Raw genomic sequence first — 24,630 nt, forward strand, 5'->3', positions numbered from 1 at the left:
CTAAGTAATACCACCCACTGAACCATATTGACACTCAGACACTCATACTCGAAAAACCAAATAATAACCCATATAGACACTCATGTAGCAACTCACGAACCTATGAAGTCACATATACACAAAATGAGAGACTGATACAGATATTTACATATTTAAACATCACTCACTAACCTATGTATTCACTAAGATGCACTTAATCAGTGCATTATACTATCAATTTTACAAAAAAAAGAAATCATCCATTTAGACACTTATATACCCATTTATTCTTCCATCAACCTTGAGATATACATATATAAAACATATTTAAACTTTACCGAAACACACATTCACTGGATGATGTCATCAGTGATGTCATGAGTGATGTCACTGACCATGTCATGAGTGATGTAATATGTGACGTCATCAGCAGTGGATTGCGGGCGCGCGAGTTATAGTTAGTATAACTAACTATAACGGAGGAATTTCAATGGTTTTGTACTAAAATGTCCAGCTAACTATAACACCCCTAAAACCTATGATTTTCTCAGTGAATTTATATATATATATATATATATATATATATATATATATATATATATATATATATATATATACATTCTTTCCACGAGTACCGGTAAAGTCGGACTTGCTGTCAGCGGGCGGTCCGAGCAAGGGCACCGGAAGTCCCAAACATGTTTTTCAAAGTCAGCTTCGTTTATCAAGACAGACTGCTCGGACACCTTTCTTGTGCAGTTACAAATAACGATTTATTGGCAACAAATAGTTATTTGTAACTGCACAAGAAAGGTGTCCGAGCAGTCTGTCTTGATAAACGAAGCTGACTTTGAAAAACATATATATATATATATATATTCACTTAGCATGTAAAAAACCATTGAAATTGCTCCTATATAGTTAGTTGTACTAACTATATTTCGCGCACCCGCAATCCACTGCTGATGTCACATATTACATCATAGATGACATGGTCAGGGACATCACTGATGACATCTCAAATGACATCACTGAGCAATTTCAATGGTTTTTTAAATGCTAATTCCTAACTATATAAGGCCTGAAACCTATGGATTTTTATGTGAATTTGCCAGGTTTTTAAAATGCTAATTCCTAACTATATAAGGCCTGAAACCTATGGTTTTTTAAGTGAATTTGCAAGGTTTTTTAAATGCTAATTCCTAACTATAATACTATATAAGGCCTGAAACCTATGGATTTTTAAGTGAATTTGCCAGGTTTTTAAAATGCTAATTCCTAACTATATCAGGCGTAAAACCTATATTTTTTTTCAATAAATTTCAAAGGTTTTGTAAATGCTAATTCTATTAGCGGATAACGTTTATATATGTTATTATACTTCTGGGACTACCTGAGCAGCCATCTTGTTTCTCAGGAGAAGTGAGGCACAAGAGAGCACAAAACAAGAGTGGAAAACGCGAAAAGAGGGCAGGGTAGAGACCCCCTGACCCCTAGCCCTTCTCAGGGGGTCCCAGAAGCACCACCAAGTGCAAAAAAAATTATACTTTTTTTTTAAATCGCGGGGTACGCGAGCGGTACGCATACCCCTCGATTTTTTTTTTCCCCAAATTTTTTTTTTGTTGCCCTTGGGTGTCCCTCTGGGACCCCCTGAGAAGGGCAGGAGGGTTGGGGGTCTCTACCCTGCCCCCTTTTCGTGTTTTCCACTCTTGTTTTGGGCTCTCTTGTGCCTCAGTTCTCCTGAAAAACAAGATGGTAGCCAACACTTCCTGGTTTGGACAGTTTGAAAGGTTTACAGTCGACTGCCAGCCGATCAGAAACTCGCTCGCGCACGTAAGGGTTCGCGCACGTACGCGTACGGTACGCGTACCGTACGCGTATGGTGCGCGTACGGTGAGCGCATATAGATATATATTTTACTCAAATTCAATTTTCGCAACAACTACTGGAGGGATTTTCACCAAATATAGAAAAGGCACTACTGCATACCTGTCCCTACCATTTTGCCAAGTTTGGTGTAATTCCGTTCAGCCGTTCGGGCTGTAGCCGTGTCTAAAGGTCCCATAGAAAATGCCATTTGAAAAATTTCAAATTCAATTTTCTCAAGAACTTCTGGAGGGATTTTCACCAAACATAGCAAAGGCACATGTGCATACCAGGCCCTACCATTTTGCCAAGTTTGGTTCAATTACATTCAGCCGTTCGGGCTGTAGCCGTGTCTAAAAGTCCCTATGGAAATTAACATTGGGAAAACACGTTTTGGGACACCCCTTTCAGCCCCCGCTTGATGAATCCCCCCGAAACTTTCAGGGAAGGAGCGGAGCGGAGCTGGCCAAAATTCTGGAAAATTACACGCAGATTCCTCAATCGGCGCCAAAGTTATTCCAAATAGAATGTTGAGCGGATATAGATATCTAATTTGCTCAAATTCAATTTTCTCAACAACTACTGGAGGGATTTTCACCAAATAAAGAAAAGGCACTACTGCATACCTGTCCCTACCATTTTGCCAAGTTTGGTGTAATTCCATTCAGCCGTTCGGGCTGTAGCCGTGTCTAAAGGTCCCTATGGAAATTTACCAGGGGAAAACACGTTTTGGGACCCCCCTTTTTTCTCGGCTCCCGCTTGACGAATCCCCCCGAAACTTTCTGGGAAGGAGCGGAGCGTAGATGAGCAAATTTAAGGAAAATTACACGCAGATTCCTCAATCGGCGCCAAAGTTATTCCCAATAGAATGTTGGGGATTTACTATATATACCTACTAGCAACCGCCAGTAGGATGGGGATATATATATATATATATTAGTCTTGTTGGACTTACAATGACATTTTATTTGTATCACAAGTGTGGTGGTATGTGCCTGTTGCCGGAAAGGATTCATTCTTATATGTGGTTTCTTTTTAATGTTTTGCTGTGCTAATAGGTACAATTCCTTTCTCAATAAAATAGTAAAGTGATTTTGGACTGATTTCTCAGTTCTGTTTAGCTATTATGTATCCAGAGTATACATGGCTGTGTGCATATGTGTTACACATATTTGATCTTCGATATTTAAAAAAATAATGCAGGAAGAGATTTTTAATTTTGGATGTGGTTGCTTCTCTTTTCTCGTTTGCCTTGGTACCTCAAGTAGGTCCACGACTCGAAGTCCTGTTCAGACTGTCAGACCATGGCACTAAAGGCCATGTGGGGGAAAGCTTTGAAGTTCCTTGCGGTCCGGCTGTAGACAATGGACAACTAAATTCTGTGGATTGTGTGGCCACTCGAGTCTCTGGTGATATATATATACAAGTCCATTTATACGTCTTTGTGGCAAATGTTATACAGCTGGCATAACTGATATAATATCTATACGACATTCAAATCTGTTTGGTTTCATTTTATCTTCCTTACAGTGCATTATGTAATCTTCGAATGGTCATTTTTTTCACATAAAATACCTTATACCATGGATGTATTATTGTTCATCTTTCTTGGTGTACGGCTTATAGCTCCAGTTTTGCATTGATGCTCATTCCTCTTGGTATAATGGGAAGGAGTTATGTGAGTCCTTCTCTTTAGATTTTATCAAGACAGTTATGTTTCTGATATTTATCTTTTTTCGTAAAGAATGCAGATTGCATGTCTTTTGTCTTGCACTTAGCCTTTTTGGTCAACGAGTTCTATTTCCCCTTGGGGGATAGAGGATAATATCTGATAACTGTCAGATGAGAGGTTCACCCCCTTTCCCTCAAGGCCTGATTCTTTCAGGCCTGTAGGGTTGTTTAATATTTATATGTCCTGTGACCGCGATGATGGATTCTATTAAGAGCCAAGCTCTTGTTCTGCTATTCCTACATGCATGTGGTCGGTTTTTAGTTATGACCGCTGGTTCTCTTTGAGAACTTTCGTAGGTTTAGTTTGTGGACCCTCTTTCAGTAGGGTATAGCTAGGATATTTAATTTACAAGTTAACAATTCTGCAGCTAGATGTCTATCGGATGTACAAGTTATTTACCTCTGATATATGTGATATCTGGTAGAGACACAGTCTAGCCGCAGATTCCTTAATGCCCTGCCCATCCTCCCCACTCTGCGAATGACCTATGATATACCCTTTTTCAATACTAGTATTATATACTGCTGATCACTGTCTCAACTAAGGTTTGGACTCAACAAAACCAATTGGTCATGCCACATAGGTTTTGTTTAGATATTGCCATACCATCCATTTCCAATGGTGTGCTATCGGTAGAGTGGGGTGTGTTTTCTCTTTTACGCTGGATTAAACACTAGTGAGCAGTGATGCCACTATGTCATTCATTACCATTGCTGAATGGTCTTTAGAGTGTAAGATTTTTAATTCACTTGCATGCTGGTTATTCACTAGGGTGCAGGATGTCTCTGTGCTTCATTGATTCTTCGTTGAGGGTTTTCTTTAAAATCCATGTCTGGTATTAACTTACCATTGATGTTTCTTCTTTATTGATGTTTCAAAGATTTTTGATCTCTCTGGCACACTGTTTCCAGTTTATGTAGTGGCTCGGCGTTCTGGTGCAGAAGGTTTTACAGAACAAACTGGCGTCCCCTCGCCGCAGGGGACTTATATGTCACTGCTGACATCACATCTAGAGACGATGTCATGGCATAGCCGTACAGCGCCGTCCCCCAGCGCGCAGAGGTACTGCTGAAAAATGTCCGTATTGACTCTCATTCATAGGGAAAATTCACAAGTTGAGGAATTTGCAGCTAGACTGTATCTCCATCAACCACTCCAGCAAGAAAGCTGCCTGGTTCACCGAAGAACTCCAGACCTCCAAACACACATGCCGGATGCTGGAGAAAAAATGGCTCCAAGACCGCACGTCAGACAACCACACTGTCCACAAGGATGCCATTCGCAGACCAACCAACTCATCAGAACAACCAAGAGATCCTCTTTCAAAGCCCGCCTGGACAACAACGCACACGATTGCAAAGAGCTGTTCAGCATCGTCAAGGAACTCTCCAACCCCAGCGCCAACACCGACGTCCCGCCCTCGCAAGGACTGTGCGACTCCCTTGCCACCTTCTTCCACCGCAAGATCATCTACATCCACGACAACTTCAACGCTCCGCCAGCCCCGACCACGACAGAGCCCACCCTGAACACCACTTGCACCAACCAGCTGACCTCCTGGGCCCACGTCAACGAGGACGAGACACAAAAGATCATGCACTCCATCCACTCAGGATCACCAGCAGACCCCTGCCCACACCACGTGTTCAACAAAGCAGACGCCACCATCGCACCCCAACTACGAAAGGTCATCAACATCTCCTTCGACTCAGCGATATTCTGGGAAAGCTGGAAACATGCCGAAATCAACGCCCTCCTCAAGAAGCCCAAGGCGGACCCCAAGGACCTCAAGAACTTCCGCCCCATCTCCCTGCTCACCTTCCCGGCAAAAGGTCATTGAGAAAATAGCCAACATACAGCTAACCCACCACCTTGAGGACAACAACATCCTAGACCCGTCGCAATCCGGTTTCAGACAGAACCACAGCACCGAGACAGCCCTCATTGCCGCCACAGACGACATCCGGCGCTAACTAGACAACGGCGAAAGCTCAGCCCTCATCCTCCTGGACCTCTCAGCCTCCTTTGACACGGTCTGCCACCACACATTAAAAACACGCCTCCAAGAAGCCGAAATTCGGGAGAAAGCCCTGGACTGGACCACCTCCTTCCTCTCCGACAGAACCCAGAGCGTCTGCCTCCCACCCTACCGATCCAAAGCTACCAACCTCATCTGCGGCGTACCCCAGGGCTCATCCTTCAGCTCGACGTTGTTCAACATCTACATGGCCCCCCTCGCACAAGTGGCCCGCCAACATGACCTGAACATCATCTCCTATGCCGACGACACCCAGCTCATCCTCTCCCTCACCAAGGACCCGCATATCGCCAAAACCAACCTCCACGAGGGTATGAAGGCCGTCGCCGAGTGGATGAGGAGCAGCTGCCGGAAGCTAAACTCAGACAAGACAGAAGTCCTCATCCTCGGCCCTACCCAGTCTGCCTGGGACGACTCCTGGTGGCCGACAACACTAGGAACAGCACCGACGCCAGCAGACCACGCATGCAACTTGGGATTCATCCTCGACCCCTCCCTCTCCATGTCCAAGCTGGTCAGCGCCGTCTCCTCCGCCTGCTACAACACCCTCCGCATGCTCCGCAGGATCTACAAGTGGATCCCGATCGAAACCAGAAGAACGGTGACCCAAGCCCTTGTCAGCAGCCGGCTGGACTACGGCAACACACTCTATGCAGGATTCCCAACCAAACACCTACAGCGCATCCAGAACGCCTCAGCCCGCCTGATCCTCAACCTCCCCCGACGCAGCCACATCACCCCCCTCCTCAAAGACCTGCACTGGCTCCCCATCAACAAGAGGATCACCTTTAAGCTCCTCACCCACGCTCACAAAGCACTCCACAACTCCGGACCAGCCTACCTGAACAACAGACTCAACTTCTACACCCTCGCTCGCCGGCTTCGCTTGGCCAGCCTCTCCCTCGCCGACGTGCCACGAATCCAGCATACCACCTCCGGAGGCAGATCCTTCTCCTTCCTCACCAGGGCTCGACAAATGTACTCGCCCGCTCGCAAATGCGAGTGAATTTTGTGCAGGTCGAGTCCGTTTCAAGGCCTACTTGACCGGCCTGGCGAGTGCCTCTGGTAGGTGCAGTAATGGGAGGCTCTAGGTGGCAGCATTGTGGATCATGCACGCGGGTGCGGTGCACCGTGGAAGACTTTAGGGGGCAGCATGCACATCACGTTGGTGCGGTGCGCCGTGGAAGGCTTTAGGGGGCATCATGCACATGTATTGATTGGGTGCCAGGGATGTCAATCATGTAGCGAGCGAAAGCGCTACCAATGACGGCCCTGGCCTGCCCCCGCGCTGTGCTGCTTAAAGTGCAGCAGTGACGTAGCACGCCATCACGCGCTCTCCTCGGTGGAGTCGGGACTCGGGACAGAGTGCAGGGCGATTTGGCAGAGGTGAGTCAGTTTTTACATTAAATTTCATTTAGGCCGACCGCAAAACTTATCACAGTGAGCATTAGTGTCTTTTTGATTTTGCTAAGCTATTGTTCTTTGCGCGCCGCTGCCTGTGTTGTGTGCGAGTTCAGTCCGTGAGTGTGATTTATTAATGTAAGCAGCATAGCTTATGGATATCGTATCAAACCTTGTCTACTTTTATTTTCTTTTGTCTAGCGAACAAAAAAAACCTTGTTTTCTATTTTGGAGAATTGGAAACCCTTCCTTTGCTACTTCAGACTGGGATGTTATTCCTGTATCATTATTCTACAATTCCTCTTTGACAATTGGAAAGGGGGCTTATTATTACTTGTCCCATTGTCAATCGCACTGTTATCGCCAGCCCCTCTCCTGTCCTACAGCCCGCAATCAATGTACTACTGTGGTGAACAGTACCCGTAAATTCGTTTTTCATAATTTTCTTTGCTAGTTTGAATCTGCTAGTTTCTACTACCCCTGTGTTACTCTTGTTTGGACTTCAATCGGGTATATCGGGTGCGAGATTAAATAGAAGCATCCTCCTTACCCTTGCTATTACTGTCGGAGGCAGTACAGTTCAAGGAATAATGCTGACACTAATGAATATACGGTTACTGCTGTCAATAAGTATATATGCACTATGGAATGAACCTCTGCCTGAACTACTTGTTTATTGTGGATTGGAGAAAAGGTGGAAGTCTCCTCTAGTGCACCAGCATCATCGACACAATCCTCCCTGACCCCTACTGGAGGCACTTACAGTACATATTGTTTCTGCAGTTCATGGTCTATGGCGGGTCTCACTGGGCTCTAAATATTTGTATGGGCCCCTTGTAGTGGAGATTTCTTGCATGTTTCATGGAGCAGCATGGATATTCCGTCCTGGCTCATTACTGGGTTATTTTTCAGATTAGCCCTTTTGTTGTTTTAATATCCTAGATGCAAATATGATATCTGAATTATGTTTGAGCACATTTTCTTCCAAGTTGGCAACCTATCCGTTGACACAAGAATGAGCAAAAGGGGACGTGGCGGTCCACCCCAGTGACAGGCAATCTGTGACGCAGTAATCACATAGGCTGCCTCACGGAGCCTGACACAGCACAGTCCGTTGAGCATGTAACAGTTGGCTAATCATTGTGTGACTCATGTTCTCCAGATGCTCATTATTCCGATCATAATACCCTGTACAAGGTTTACCTACAAGTTGATCATGTCTAGCTTTGTCAGGGAAGGTAGCACTACCTCTTGTGAGACAATTGCAGGATAATCCATTTGTGCCGGTTATTGCTTGAAAGCACTCCATCTGCAACTTTGCATTAGCTTTCCTTTGGTTTTACTCGTAATTGGGTAATTGGATAGTAGCCTTTCTAACAAATCTGCCGTTTTTCATTGTCCACCCGCAGGAGAAATAGCGTTTTTCTGGAGTAGAAAGTTGTTTGATATAGAATTGTGTTTTTCTGGGTGTCAGGTTCATAGGTTTTCGAAGCAGTGGACTTCTTGATGACTAGTTTCGCACAGGCACCAAACGCTGCCATAGAGGCCACTTCTGATTCACCTGGATTTAAGTCTGAGTTTACAAAGAGTTTGGAAGTCTCTCCTTTGCCATTCCTTAATTTTGACGCTGAAAATAAAAGTGTATCTATAAAATGGGACCAACCAGTCCTTTTTAAACTAAGTTTATCAGAAATATTTTACTTAATTGACTGGATTAACACTGGGCACAATGGTGTAAACTGGTGCTTTCAAATGACCTGCAGCTGTAATCCCCGAATATACATTTATGCTGTGGTCATTGAAAAGCGTGTGAGGGTGTTGGTTACCACATTTTCAACAAAATGAAGCCATTCGTCATCTGATAGCCCACCAGCAGGCAGAGCTTTATTCATTACATAATAGCACACTGCTCCCATATGGTAAACACTTAAACTAGTTAGAGACTCGAAGCTTACTGCTCTGTGCCTACATTTTCCTTTTTCATCTTCAACAGCGTTCCGGCTTAGCCGTGGAGCACATGGTTTCTTTAAACTGCACACATCATCATCTTTGTGGGGATCACTGTGAGTTACTGGATGCTTGGTGGTTAGTGCCCTTCCATTTCTAGTGCTGTGCAGCAGTTTCATCTTATATCCGAGTTTGTCATATTGGGGTAAAATGCAATCAATTGTGGGTCGAGTGCATTGCTGTTAGGTCGAGTAGAAAAGTCTACTCACTCGACCTGCAGGTCAAGTGAGATTTTTTAGATTTGTCGAGCCCTGCTCACTGCCAACACCTGGAACACCCTCCCCACCCACCTGCGGCAGACCCAGGACCTGCTCACCTTCAGGAGGCTACTCAAGACCTGGCTTTTCAAGCAGTAACAGCACCCCGCCCCTCAGCGCCTTGAGACCCTCACGGGTGAGTAGTGCGCTTTACAAATTCAGTGACTGATTGATTGATTGATCTACTAGATATTACGTTACCAAAGGTAAGTAACTTGTTCGACTAGCCCAGAGGTACAAAGTACAAACTTAAGGGGCATGGTTAGAATCATTCAGCCATGTTAGATATAGAGTAGCCTGCAGTGAATCATAAGCGCTTTGGCACAATAGTTCCAGAGGCAACAAGGGGCCATGGGGTGAATCTAGAAATTCTGTGTGCTGAAAAACAGCTCATGCAACTTTTCCCTGTGACCCGGTCCCTCCACTGCAGCTGCCAAGCAAAGGGAGAGTGCAAGTGGCGCCATCTTTGGGAGCTGCCTCGAGCCGCAATCATCGATAATTGTTGCACCCGAGCTTCGTTTCAGGTCAGCACCAACATCGAGCTTCCCTTCAGCTCCTCAATCGATCAGCACCTTCCAAACAGCAGCATCATCGTGGGTGTTAGTGGCTCCGGCACTGTGGTGACTCTACGGAGCTTACAGGAGAGCCGCCATCCAATGCGGAGCTCTAACCACACCCCTGTAGTAGGGTGACCAACCGTAATTGGAACCTCACGTCCGTTGTCTGTGAGGATCCCTTTTAGGGACGCCTTTTGTCTGTAATTTTGGCCATAACAGGGAGCAACACTGCTCCCCTGTGAGAGGCCTCACCCCCTGATGGGGCCGCATCGCACTCCTCCTGGAGCACAAGAGCAGCCCCACCTGCCCATTGTCATTCTGTATGCCGGGTAATTGCCACATACAGAATGTCAATGGGGCAGTCTGGGGTGTTAAAGCATGTGGCGGCCTCCTCCGGCCTCAGTGTACAGCAGGGCATTCTGTTAGATAAAAGGTAAAACTCCCATGCTTCAATGTAAAAAAATTGTTTGTTTAAAGAAGCCTGAAAAACAAGTTAAAAATAACGGGTTATAGTTTCTTTACTGTCCCATCATTTTAGAACCGAAGTATTTTCAATATTATATTCAACAAAGTCCTGGTTACTGCTTTTTTTTATTTTAAGCAACTAACACCCATTGACAAAGCCAATAGTCCTGGCTTGTTGTTGGTGTAATGATACTTGCTGTATTATACATCTGGATGCAATGACAGAAACAACATAATACCAGTCGGGCAGAACACTATGCTAAGCGCTGATGTTTTGCCTATTTGTTTTAAACTTTGCCTTTAATTAATTCAAACATCCCCTTTGAAGAGACCCCCCAGTTTTTTTTACACCACTTAAAGCCCTGGAAACATCACCATGTCCCAGTCACCTCATATCCTGGCACTGTGCATCATGCATGACTCATAACTTTTATGTTTTCAGACTGCCTATGTGCAGGGGCATATTGAACTCTCCCCCACCTCACCCCGCCCCTTGCTTTAGGAACTACAGCAAGGTGAAGTTCTTGATGAGCTTCTTATGTCTGCAACTCTGCAGACAAAGGCTCAGCTCATAATGTGAAAAGGTGGGTGAGTAAATAAGTGATGGAATGTGTGAATGGCTGGATGGATTACTGAAAGGATGAATGGATGAATGAAAGGGTGAATGGATATATAATGAAAGGATGGATGGATGAGTGGAAGTATGGATGAGAGAAAGGTAAATAGGTGGATGTATGGGTGGAATGATAGATGGATGGGTGAAAGGATGGATAGATGGATGAGTGAAAGGGTAGATGATGGGCGAATGAATGAGTGGATGGATGAGTGAGTGAAAGGATGGACGGATTGATGAATTGATAAGTGAAAGGGTGAATGGATGGATGAGTGAAAGGTGGATGTTAGGATTGATGAGTGAGTGAAAGGGTGGTAGTTAGCCAAAAGGATGGATAAATGAGTGAAGAAGTGAAAGGGTGGAAGGATGAGAGAAAGGATGGATGGATGAGTAATAAGATCAATGGATGGATTCATGAATGGATGAGTAGAAGGGTGGTGGGTGGGTGGATGGATGGATAAGTGAAAGGGGGATTGTAGGAAGGTGGATATCTGACTATGGTTACCCCCAACTTTTTGCCTGGTGTTTTGCTGGTTTTCGACTTAGTGGGCCTGGGATCCTGCTATTCAGGACCCCAGGCTTCCTGCTCTCTCTGTTAAAATGGACTCCATGTACCTTAGGTACATATCTAATTGGTATTGGGTCACTCTTGTAAGTCCTTGTACAGTGTACCATAGGTACCCAGGGCATAAGTGAACCCAAGGCCTACCAGGGGCTGCAGCATGTATTATGCCACCCCTGGCTGGCCATCCAAATCTGACACAACTGGCTGATCAATCAGCTGGGGCAAGGTGGTGTAATCACCCTTTGCTTTAGATATTATACCTATATCTAACCCTAAAATGGACACATATACTCCTATAAGTCACTCCTATGGCAGGCCTTAACAATCCTGGAGGCAGAGTGCTTGGAATTATGTGAGATGGTGCTCTAGCATGAGCTGAGCCTGTCTGCAGCTTTCGGAACCAAGTCATTTAGCTGTTTCCATGATAACGCTATACCATATACTCTTAAGTGCATTATAATCCTTGAGGTTATTGCTAACTTTGGCATAGCATTATCAAAACATGTCGAGTAAGGTGTCATACGAATCGGAATACTACCCCCTCGCCAATTCTGGCGACGGGGGTAGCATTCCACCCTTTTAGAGGGACACGACATGTATGTAACTGTGAACCCCGGTTAAAGTTAACTCGAGCCTCAGCATCACAAAATGGATGCTGCCACCACAGACACAAGTCTGACCTCCTGCTGCTGGGAGTCCTTCCAGCGAGGGAGGCCTGGACAAAGGGTTTCCTGCCTTGGGAGGTGCTAGCACCACCCCAGACAGGATTTTGTGTATTAGGTAGGACAGGCCTGAAAGGAATGAGACATGCCTGGGGCACACAAGGTGCCCTGTGCATACACCGGTTCAAACCAGTTGCTGGGGCAATCCAGCCCCAGCTCTGGCGTGAAACCGGACAAAGGAGAGGGGGTGTAACCACCCCCCTTCCTGGTCCCACCCATAGGAGGGACCTAGTGATAGTACAGCCCCCTTTAGGAGAATAAAGGTAGGAGCTGGTCCCATTCCAAATTAGATTATCTTGAATTGAATCTACAAGAAGAAACTCTGGACTTCGACGTTCTGCTCCACCTAAGACTGAAGAAATCTCCCTTGTGGCCAAGGAGTGACCACCCTGCACAAGCAGGCACCCTCAAGCGTTCCAGCGGTTCACTTTGTCGTCTTCCCGAGTGGATCCAGACTTCAGAGCCCGACGAGACCCGGACTCCCAGACCTCTCCGACCTCAACATACATCTGCAGCACAGCTGAGATCCGTGGGTGCGACGAGACACGTGGGACCGGCAATCTTGAAGAAACTGCACTTCGCTTCCAGCACGACTTCTGAGGTATCCTTGACAAAGTGCTTGGGGGATTGAGAAGTCTCAGCCCCGAGCAGCACCTGCACAGAAGATCAGCCCTCCAGCATCCACGAGATCTGCGTGGGGCCCTTTTGCTTGATTGCTGTTCGATGCGTTATCTGGTCACTCACCGGCTGGCTAGTGGCCTCCTAGACGACGATCCACGACATCAACACTGCTGGTCTGGTTGCTTCAGACTGGCCCTTGCTTCCTTCCAAAAGAGAAGTACCCCGGACCCTCCTGGTCCGCACCAGATGCCTTTCCCACTCACCGCGTGGGTTGCCTTTGCCAAGGCCTGTTGATGCCAAATCCGGAACCAACACCGCCGACAGTGAGAGCCTGCGTGGGACAGCTCGTGCCTCCATCCTGGTCGTCAAAGACACGTCCTGGTCCACGTGGCTGCAGAGTCAAGCGTCCACTCTTCACCTGATCACGACGACAGCATCTGGTTCCTTCCTGGTTCCACTCCAGTCACTTGCTAGTGACTTTGAACATTGTCCCCTCTGCTTTCAGGTCTTCAGCTTCCTTGATCCACCCTTGGATCACACCGGACATCTTCCTCCTGGTCGCCTGCAGCATCTTTTCTTTCAGGCTCCATAGACTTCAACCCAGAAACCCGACACAACTTCGCACCTATGCACCCGCAGCCCGTGGGTGAGGTAACAAGAGTATTTCGGTGCTCAAGGGTAGATTGACTCTTCTAGTGTCCAGATTCACAGTTGTTTTAGTCCTAACTAGTCAGGATTGTCCATACTCACCTTTTTCGTAAACTGTACCGTCCATTGACTTTGTTACGCATCTCGCGTGTGAGTTCACACTCTGCACACGCGTTCCGTGGGCCTCCTATTACTTAGCTAAAGTTAGGATAGTGTAGTCCCAGCGATCCTACAGCCTCTGGACAGCTCCATTCCTTCTATCGACTTCCTTATACCACTTGTTTAGTATATGGCTTGTTGCTTCCCTAGGGCAACATTGTAACTTGTGCAACTTAACATATTTTTCTTAAGAGTCTTGTCATGTGCTTAGCCCTCTGACCTCATAAAGAGTTCAGAGGTGTATGTTGGTTAATAAATATATTGTTTATTTTCATAACTACCTGTGTGGTGTCCTTTCATTTGGTATTCAAGGGGTTATATGTGGTAAAACAGCCGGCTTCACATGCCAAAAGAGTTTAGCCTAAGACTGCTTTGTCCATGCTACCATTAGGATAGCTGGTCTATAAGGTTGACTTACAACCAATCATCATAAGGGTTGTTTGGACTGATACAAGGTGATCAGTAGAACTAGTGAGCATCATATATCAGGCCAACTTCTCACAGGGATGGAGAGAGCAAGGGAGGATGAATGACTGAAAGGGTGAATGAGTGGAAGGATAAGTGACTGGGTGAATGGATGAGTAAGTGAATGGATGGGTGAAAGGGTAAATGGCTGGATGGGTGAGTGAATAGATGGATGGGTGGAAGAGTGGATGGATGACTACGGATGGATGAAGTGAAAGGGGGGATAGATGAATAATGGATGGATGAGTGAAAGGCTGGGTGGAGGGATGGATGAGTGAAATGATGGATGGAAGGATATATGGTGGATAGGTTTACAAATGGTTGAATATGTTTGGATATAGATGGTCACACAGATGGAAGGACAAAATGAATGGTGAAAGACTGAATGATGGATGAAAGAATGATTACACCTTGTAGCACCCAGTATCTTAAGTAACATTTTCTATACATTGACTTTCACGTTAATAGGAGTCATTGTCTCTATATAATGTGTGTGTGATGTAACGTACTCCGACGCCCTGCCCTTCATACTTGTGATGAGTAACACTATAAAAGAAATTAAATACACATGAGAGACGGTCTAAGTGAAGATGAGGGGCACCATTGGAGGGTGATAGCAAGGCCGGACTGGCCGGAACAGGCAACGGGTGTTTTCCTGGGAGGCTGGAAAAGGGCGGGGGGGCAGTTTTGTTACTGGGGTCTGGCACTGCAAAGTTCCCTGTATCCAGTAGTTTTCAATCAACAATAAAAGCGGCCTCACTTATGTTCAGGTGTGGTTCACCATTGTCTGGTGACTAATGTACCTGCTGGAGCGAGATGTCTCCACCCAATATAAACTAATTTTGACTTGTACTTAGGTGGTTGTCTATTTACTTACTTATTTACTATTGTGTGACCACCTCTAATGTGTCTGTAAAACTTACCTTTTGTCCCGAAGTTTTGTCCTGAATTTTGACCTTTTGTCCTGAATTTTTGTCCTCAATTTTGTCCCTTTGGCCTGAATTTTTACAGTCACTGTCCTGAAGTTGCACCTATGCCAGTTAGTCACCCTACCTGTGAATAATCTATTGAACCACAGCAGGCTCCTCACTGCTCTCTTTTTCTCAGTTCTATGGAGTGGCCTTTTTCTCACATCTAAAAAATTCACAAGTTAATATTCAGCAGACTGGTACCAACATTTGTTAATTCTTTGCGTATGAGGGTGCAGAAAGGGACCAAATAAGAAACTGACGTCAACTTAAGGGTGAAGTTTATATCCACCTCTGCCCAGTCACCTGTGATGGAGCAACGTGGAGTCGCACAGCACCACCTACTGGCACGCAGGAGCACTGCTGAAGAAAAGTTACCTGACCCAGTCTGAGGTCTGGGGAGTTTTCTAAGCTGAGGAATTTCGGGTTAGAGTGTCCATCGGAAAGAGCATTCGCGAAGGTGAGCTTGTTCAGTCACCAAGAATCTTTGCATCTTGGAATGCTCTTACGAAGGGAGTCCACTCTTGTGTTCCGCTGTTATTGGCACAAATATGTGGAAGTTACCCCTAAAGACACAATAATTCACTTTCTTTTCCTTTTGTGTTGCCTTTCAGGCGTGTGCACGATTTTTTGTAGAAGTGTGAATTACTGTCGTCTGTGTGTGTCAGATACATGCAGGCACTGACAAATCTTTCTCTTTTTTTAGCTCTGAAGTGTTTGACAATGCTGGTGCTGAACAGCATGGCAACATTTATCAGCCTGCCATCGATTTTACAGAGAATCCTGCAAGTAAGTATCGATCTATCTCCACAGTAATTTCTCACATCATCTCGGCGTCTTGTGAACCGGTTATGTTTGAAGGTTTGGGAATTCAGTGAAGAAAAGACTGTTAATAAAATGACTATTAGGATAAATTGTAACTTTCAATGCATTCGAGTATTTGCAGGTCGTAAAAGTGAATACAAAGAGCCTGCCATAATTTTCTCTTTTTTATCTGATCTAGAAATGATTACATTTTTCTCTCAAATACAATGTGATTTAGATATGTGCTACTGTACCCAAAAGACTTTTTGCCGAGAGTTTTCAAGTTTTTTTTCCCAGACGGAGTCCATAAAATACTGTATGAAAAAAGCCTTTGGTACTGTTCCTCTGGGGCGTTAAAAGGCGTTTCATCTCATTAAGTGGCTGAATGGTGTCTGCAGATACATGAAAGGCAAAGCTTTAATTCCTCATCAGAGCAGAGCTATAATCCTCTTTAAATGCTTTGAAGACCAAAGTGTTCCATCTCTTTTGGTTGAATAAAAATTGTATGTCGCAGCCAGTAATTTCACCCATCGCCTTTACAGAGGGGAACATTATGAAAACGTGTTATGCGTTAGAAGTGGAGGCAGGGCTTCTGCATCGTCTTTAGACCCACAGGTGGATGGACAGAGGTCAAGGGGTTCTTTCTCTGTTTTCAGAGATGCGAAGGTAGATCTTGGAATCTGCAGACCTGGGCTGTAGTCCTTTTTGGTAATTGTTAAAAAAAATAGTATAATTGTATTAAATAGCTCTTGCACACTGATAGTGCATTACTAGTTCTACAGTGTGCTTTCTGGTAGTGTACCAATGAAGTGTTGTCATCTCCCACCTCATCATCAAAAACACTCGACCGGGCATTTCGCGTAGAGCACCTTAAGTTTGAGTTTCTCCTTTTGACATAAACATATTCGCTCTTAAGCGCTGTGCGGGTTTTTGCACTTACCTTTAGTGTATATCATATTCATGACATCATAATCATAAGCTCGAGGTTTTGCATAGACATATGTGCGGCAGGTGCATTATCCACCCCAAACTATGTTATTAGCTTCATAGAAGCCATATTATGATCTACATTTTCCATAGATTGCACTTTCTTAATTATAGGGTGCTCTGTTTTTAACTGCTTGATAATCGTTTTTTAGAAAATGTGATCTGAGGTCAGTATTACTTGCATGTTTTAATGTTCTTAATGTATCTATGTGGTTTTATATGTTTTTGTCTTTTATGATTATGATCTACAATGGGATAAATATTCTTTCAATCAATCCAAAAATTAGTTTAATAGAACGAGCGGTGCAGGTAACGCACACATCACCGTAGCCGGCACTAGGCTCTCAAAGCCGTTTCTGCGATGTGTGCATGTAATCTGCAGACGAGACTGTCTCACAGTTTAACTCACTCAACCGCCGTCAGATTTATCCTCAAGCTTTTTATATACTACACGCAGATATCTTAATGAATGGACAGATTTGAAAGAATTCAAGAATTTATTACATGTTTCATTTCCCAGTATACTACTGATTCCTCTCAACCCCCAGCCATTACTTCTGAATGCTGCCCCATATTGCCAGAAGTTTTCCCTTATTGGTGCCAAGTGATTTTGAAGCTTGGATACTGCTTCCTCTGACTTAAGGGTCATTTTATCTCAAAAGTCAGTCAACTGTCGCCCGATGCCGACAAGGTTGCCATGATAGTAGGGCTGACTGTTTGATTCACTTTAAAGGATTGTATTGTACACTGAAAAGTGCCAACAGCCGTCGTTAATCACAATTCATTAGTCTGTGGCTTCTTTAACTCAAGTTGCATGAAATAGTACATCAGTGCACGCCATGGACTCAATAGGGTGTTCTGATGGATACTTTTGACAGCCGATTCCTCACCTCATGAATCCCTCCAGGCGCCAAACTGGATCCAGAGATTGTTCTCCGCATTGCTCCTGCACTCCAACGAGTGGTGCTAGACGCCTCTGCGTTGGTTCCGTCCTGCCACAGAAGTGACTTTGGAGCCACATATTAAGCGCTACACCTGCATGCTGATGTCAGTTCCTTTCTTTTCACCCTTCTGATGCTGACCCAAACCTAACTCCTTTTTTCTTCGTCAGTTGACAAGCTCTTTTTTTCCTCAAAGCATCATTCCTACAGTGTTATAAGGGAAATGTCACCACTTAAAACTACAGGCTTTAACCTTGTTGGGATTGTTGCATACAGATGTCTGCAGTGAATCCATATGAGATGTGCCTCTGGTGTTGAGGGGCGACCCACGAGTAGCAAGTCATGCAGGGAGTGTGCCCTGATTAATTCAAAGGTGATCGAGGATCGCAAAGCCAAGCTGTACGTTACCAAACATTGTTGGCAATAATGGAAAGGCCTCTTCTGCTCAAAATCAAGGACTCAGATCTGTTCCCTATTTGGGGGCTGGTCCTGCTACAGGACCTCATTGCAGTCCAAGTCTTCGGGTAAGTGCTATAAAGCTAAGATACCCCCTATTTCTTTGAGGTCCAAGAGGAGGGGGATTGAGTAAATACAATATAGAAAACCTCTTGTAAAACCTATTTAATTGGAGAATTGTCTATAGCTCTGCTGACAATATTTGATAAACAGCACAGATACAAAAACACGGAGAAAGAAAGAGAAGTGACTTTCATTTAGATTGTGTTTTATTTATCAAAATACATTATTTCACTTACTTTTTTTTTTTTTTAGCATAAATGTATATATTTTTTCCTTTTTTTAATAAAATGAATTTGTTCATCAAAAAATACATAACAGGTAAATCTTTACAATGACATATGAAGATAACTTCAATAACGCCCACAGAAAACGAACACAAGTGAAATCAGACACATTCTGTCATTCAACCTTTCTCACCGTTCAATCCTCTCAGGCATACTAACTCTCATACTGTGCAAACATATTCACAAAGAAACCACATCTGAGACAGAAACCTATTACAGAAATTCTGTTTGTCCTGTGTATGTACATTCAAAAAACATCAGTCCATCATTTTGGTTTGGAATGGTCATTTCCTTGACATGATTCTTAGATGGAATTCTCAGATGTGTGTTGCTGGCCTACGCACGTTTCGGTGAAAGCAAGATGTTTTCACCTTCATCAGGGCCTAAATAGTACAATTTCCAATTAAAAACTGGGTGTTCTTTGAACCTGCAATCATACAATACATATATAAGTTTCTGTGCTGTATCAAAAACCAAAGACACTGTCGTTTTTTTCTAAAACATACATTTACGTGCTAAGAAGTGAAATGTGACCACTCAGAAGACAGCATTCAAAACTTTAGATCTCCACACCTGAATCAGAAGCCTAAAAGGTGTGATGGTGAGTAGAATAAGAAAAAGAAATAGAACGCCCAAGGTCTGGGCAAAGACCATATAGATGCCACCTAAAGTGCAAACAATAAAATACGTGCTATTTTTAAACCTACATCCAAGATGAATTTAAGATCTAACCATGACCTACATGTTTTTGGAAGAATGGTGGATGTATTTTCTAGTTCACGGGATCCGTGTGTCGCCGTCTTGCTTAGGGACAATAGCTATAAAAGGGGACAGATACCTGCTTGTTAGATGTTATAGCAGTACTAAGTTCTACCGCTATAGGGGATTAATTTGCCTTGAAAGAACTACTTACAACTGTTAGACCTGACATCATTGGCTTGAGTCTCTCCTCCATTTTTTCTGTTTGCCTCCACTGTTTTACGATGTTTTTGCTGGTATATGCTTTGGGCACGGTGCCACTGCTGATCAGTGCAAGTGCTCCCTATGTTAAATTACTGTATTGATTGAATTCCATGTTTGGCTTATTTGGTTTACTGTCAGTCCCTAGTCTAGTGCACCAGGAGTGCCAGGGCGTGTAAATGCAAATGCCGCTCATGGGCTTGCAGCACATGTTGTGCCACCCACAAGAGCGGCCTAGTAAAAGTATGTCTGAGGGTCTGCCATTGCCAGACCCACGTGCAGTCTAGTACTGTCACGCTGACTGCGCAAGTACACCTACTTGCCAGTCCCAAAATCTTCCCTTAACTTCACGTTAGTCACCCCTATGGTAGGCCCACGGGCAGGGTGCGTTGTAAGTATAAGGTAGGACAGGCCTGACCAAGTTGGCATGTCCTAATAGTGAATCTCCGCCATATTCGTTTTTCACTATTGCGAGGTAACCTGCTCTCCATTAGTTAGAATGGGCTGCCAGGATTATTAATGCTATAATCCTAGCGGGCTCGGGGAAGCATGGTGCAATGTCGAGTTTGGTATCCCTGAACTCGGGGTTTAATTACGCATCCGTTGGTATGGATGGTTTTTGGACTCCGGGTTTGAAAATAGCACTTTTAGAAAGTGGCTATTTTCTTGTCTAACTATTTCTGGTTTCTGCTGGTTTGGTGTGTGTGTGACAGGAGCTGGGTGGCTCAGAGGTCTGGATGAGTCAGTGTGGGATGAGTGGGACATTTGCGTTGAGAGTAGGGGGAGAGTAGCTGCTGATAGCCTGCCCTGCCTGATACAATGCTGGCTCCACCTCCTACCAGGCGACTGATGGCTCTGTACCTGCCATGGACGATCCTGGCCCCACCTCCTACCAGGAGGCCGTTAGCTCAGCTCCTGCCAGTGGCAATGCTGGCTCCACCTCCTGCTGGGCGTCTGAGGACCCAGCCCTGCTCATTGAATAGGCCAGGTGCCACTGCCTGGCTCCACCCACAACGGACCCAGGATGTTGGGAAATCCCCCTGCATGGACAAAGGGATCAAAGCCAAAAAGGGGTATAAGAGAAGGACCCCTGAGCCAAGAATTTAGATCACTTCTGACAAGGAACCCTGAAACCAAGGACAAGAAGCCTGCTGATCCAAGGACTTGCCTACCCCTTCTGCCAGTGTGCTGTTTGCTGGGGGGAATCCTGCATTGCTTCTTTATTTTTGCCAAGGAACCAGGAGAGAGGAACTGTGTGTGTACTCTCAAACTTTGCTAAGAAAATCTCCAAGGGCTGGAAGAGTGCCAGTCTCCTGTTGAAGTCACAGGGCTAAAGGACTTCATCTGTTTAAAGTGCTATTTGCTGGAACTTGTGAATCCGGCACCTCTGAAAGAATCCAGCAATCTCGACGCCGACGGACGTCGCCGACCCAGCTCGACATAGTGAGTAACGGCTCCAGTGTCCCGCTTCCTCGACGCCGGCCGCCAGCCCGATCGACACCAGCAGCAACGCCAGTGAGTAGTGAGTTCGGCTCCAGCTCCAAGGGACCTTGTGTCTGCACCGCTGCTGATCGCATCGACTTCGAAGCCCTCTCGACGCCGTGAGCGCTGCTCACTCTTGCAACAGCATCATCGACCTCGACGACTACTGAGGCCTGATCGACACCGACGACGCGACGCCGGATTGCTCGACGCCGCTGGTCATCGTGTGCTTCATTTTCCTAAGGTACTGTGTTGTTGGGGGTCCGTGTGACTCCGGGCTCGACGTAGCGCTCCTCGCGGTTGACGCCGAACCTTTGGATTAACTTTGCCTCGACGTCGTGTGACTCCCGTGTGGGTTACATTGTTGCCAAGAACTGTGTTTCCAGGAAGAAGAGTTGATTTTGATACGAAAGACTTTGTGCTAAAGAAGAAACTACATTTGAACTATTATTTTCCCTTCCAAGAGTATTTATTAAGATTGTGTATATTTTTGTCGTTATTTGGTCTTGTGCTAAGCCTTATATAAAAATCCTTATTTTTATAATACTACTGTGTCGTGTCCATTTGTAGTGCATTCACTTTATTACTGTATGTGGTCATAAATGCTTAACGCACAGCCTCTGAGATAAGCCTGTCTGCTCTGCCAAGCTACCAAGGGGGTGAGCAGGGGTTATCAACTGGTGTGATCCCCTTGCCCTGACTGGAAAAGGTGTGTCCCTATTTGTCAGAAGTGTATACCTCTGCCAACTAGAGACAGCCGGTTCTAACAACAACTAAGTCACAAATTGGAGGATCTTCTCCATAATGTTAGAGGTTTGCAGTGTTGGGTACTCAGTACGCCATTCTACTTGGTAGATCCCAATGTCAAATAGAGCAGGGTGTCCAAATTAGCCTGCAAAATAGGGATTGCTGGATGATGCAAGTTGTTACGATGCAAGACACCTAGTTCTAGAATACTCTATTAATATAACACTATTTTACCTAATTACAAACTCTGGATTATTTATCACTTAGGAATCCTGTATCGATATTCCTCTTTTCTGATTAGGCACGTAGCTGCAACTATTGTTGGTAAGCAACCAGTCTACAAAGGCAGAAAAACATACATTTAAAAAGAATATGAGGAAGTGCCCCCAGAGTGTCAGAAGATACTGAGATTTTAAAAGATGGTATTTAAAACCTAAACTCTTAATGGTTGATATTCATATATTTAAGGAGCCATAGTATTATCAAATCTTTTAATCACAAACGACTACCTTTTGGGCTTACCACCAAACGGGAAGTTTGTGATTTTAGTATTTTTTTGGGTTGCATAACTAACTGCAATTATAGAAATAGACACCCCGGGGCTGACTGACCCGGATGTTACTTAAATACTGCGATTTACAGGTTAAATACCCTTATCAAAGTGTATTGTGATGCTGGGTTGTCGATATATGCAATATCCATATTGCTCCATTATGTATGTTGTTATTATCCTAAGTAAGCAAACTACATGCATAGGGTGTATGACAGAAAGGTGTTACATACACAAATGGCATTCAACTATATAAGTCGATCTTACGGGCTACTGATTTGATTTGATTGATTTGATTTGGACTTATAGAGCGCATGGCTGCCCTGGAGCGTCCCAGCGCTAATCCTAATCTGAACCTGATGAACTCAAGCGAGAGGCAGAGTTAGGGGATGATAGGGAACAGAAAGGTTTTGAGTGCTCTTCTAAATTTCAGATGACCCGGTTCCAATCGGAGTTCTCTATGAAGGGCAACTTATACAGTAATAGCCTAGGGGATCATTAGTGAGGCTATACTATGGAATCATAATGCGAAGGACAGATAAGAGAAATCTACAGCACGTCTCTCGGTCATTTTAATCATAAACATGTCTATATCCATATGTTGCTAGTACTTTATTAGCGGTGTCTATGGGTGGTGGCCAGTGTCCTATTATACCTCATTTTGGAATCTAAACGGGGTAACAAACCGGTAGACCATTTGCGGGATGCTGCGACGACTGCGATGGAAAACACTCTGGTTACTTATAACTTATATCCCGTCAAAAGTACTTTTAGTTTCCGAGATTGGTAAACGGGCTGCTATCCTAGAGGTAGCACATGGCATAACGGTGCGGGGAGGCAGATCTTACCCTGTAAAGCAGTTATTGCATCCTCCTGTTTCCGTCTAAGTGCAATTTAGCAGAGAAAGTACTATTAACCCTTTGCATGCTGATGACGGAACCGCTCCGTCATCAGCTGCGGGTGCGCTGTGCTGATGACGGAGCGGTTCCGTCATGGCCCAGCCGCCGTGCCTGCGCGGCGCTGATTTCGCGCCTGCGTGGGCGTTCTAATGAGCGGGGCGGGTCATGACGGAACCGCTCCGTCACCAGCATAGCTCAACCGCGGCTGGTGTCGGAGCGGCTCCGTCACCAGCATGCGGCCGCCGCGCGGCCGCCCCGCCCCTTTAGCGCTGCGGCGGAATAGCCGCCGCAGCGAAGGGGTTAAAATCGGGCATTATTTATCTGTGGAGCTCCCACGATGATTGAGTGAGACACCACGGTTGGATATCGGCCGTAACATGAGCGTTTAATCCATGGGCGCCGTTTTGGAAAAGGCAAATTTAAAAGCTGACACTATCGCTTAGCTGCTATTTACCTAAGCTCAGTCTACATTGTTAAGCAGTAATGTGGGTAAAAATACACAATAAACATCTAACCAGAGTGACAAACCGGAGAGCCATTTGTAAGATGTTACGTCCACTACGAGAAAACACTCTTATTGCTTATAACAATTATCCCGACATAAGTCTTATGATTTACAAAATTAGTAACCGGATTGCTACCCTAAAGAAAGTACATAGCATGACGCTATAGGGAGGCAGATCTTACCCGATTAAGCCGCTGTCATTTCCTCATATATCCGTCCACGTGCAGTTTGGCAGAGAAGGAACTGCTGAAAACAGACATTATTTATGTTTTAAACTCTTGTGATGATTGTGTGAAACACCGCGGTGGTATGCTGAGCGATAAGTCTATGAGCTCCATGTTGGAGAATGCAAAGTTGTAACCTGACAACATAGTCATCTGTATTAAGACCTGCTGCACAATTGCCATGAAGAAGCCTCCAGAAGAGATCTCATTTGACAAGAGCCAAGGTTGCTACCATTTCTTTGGCATTGCTTGGATATCTGCTTGGATATCTGTCAGGCTGCAACATGGGAGTCAATACATACTTCTGCAAAACATTACTGTTTTGATAGCCAGATCCAGAGGGAGGGGCTTTTTTGCCTATTCGGTCATGCAGGAATTTTTGGTTTGAGCCATTCCCAGTGCCACCACCTTGGGGAGGTACTGCTTTGGTATCTATTCATAAGGTGAGGCATCTACATTTAGAATTGCCCATTAGAAGAAAAAGATGCTTAATTTACGTAATGCCTGGGGAGTAGTCTAAGGAGAGGAATTAGCAGTAAGATAGAGTCTCTAACAGAAAAAGCATTATTAAACATAATTACCTTTTTCATCTCTGAATTGCAGTGAAGCCAGCTTGATACGGACAACAATGTTAGCATCAGACATCTTGGAATTGAAGAGCCATATGG

The 24,630-nt window shown here is 44.9% G+C and overlaps 1 protein-coding gene across 1 annotated transcript in view; it reads left to right on the forward strand.

The window, feature by feature from the left end:
• The window catches only part of VPS8 (VPS8 subunit of CORVET complex), a 1,704,823-nt gene that overhangs the window by 1,209,044 nt on the left and 471,149 nt on the right, over nucleotides 1-24,630 (forward strand). Inside the window, exon 40 of the mRNA XM_086955430.1 lies at nucleotides 15,767-15,849. Coding sequence (XP_086811556.1) covers nucleotides 15,767-15,849 — 83 coding nt within the window. The remainder of the gene's footprint in view (nucleotides 1-15,766; nucleotides 15,850-24,630) is intronic.

This window comes from Lissotriton vulgaris, chromosome 2_1 (assembly GCF_964263255.1).
Source record: "Lissotriton vulgaris chromosome 2_1, aLisVul1.2, whole genome shotgun sequence".
NCBI classification, from domain to species: Eukaryota; Metazoa; Chordata; class Amphibia; order Caudata; family Salamandridae; genus Lissotriton; species Lissotriton vulgaris.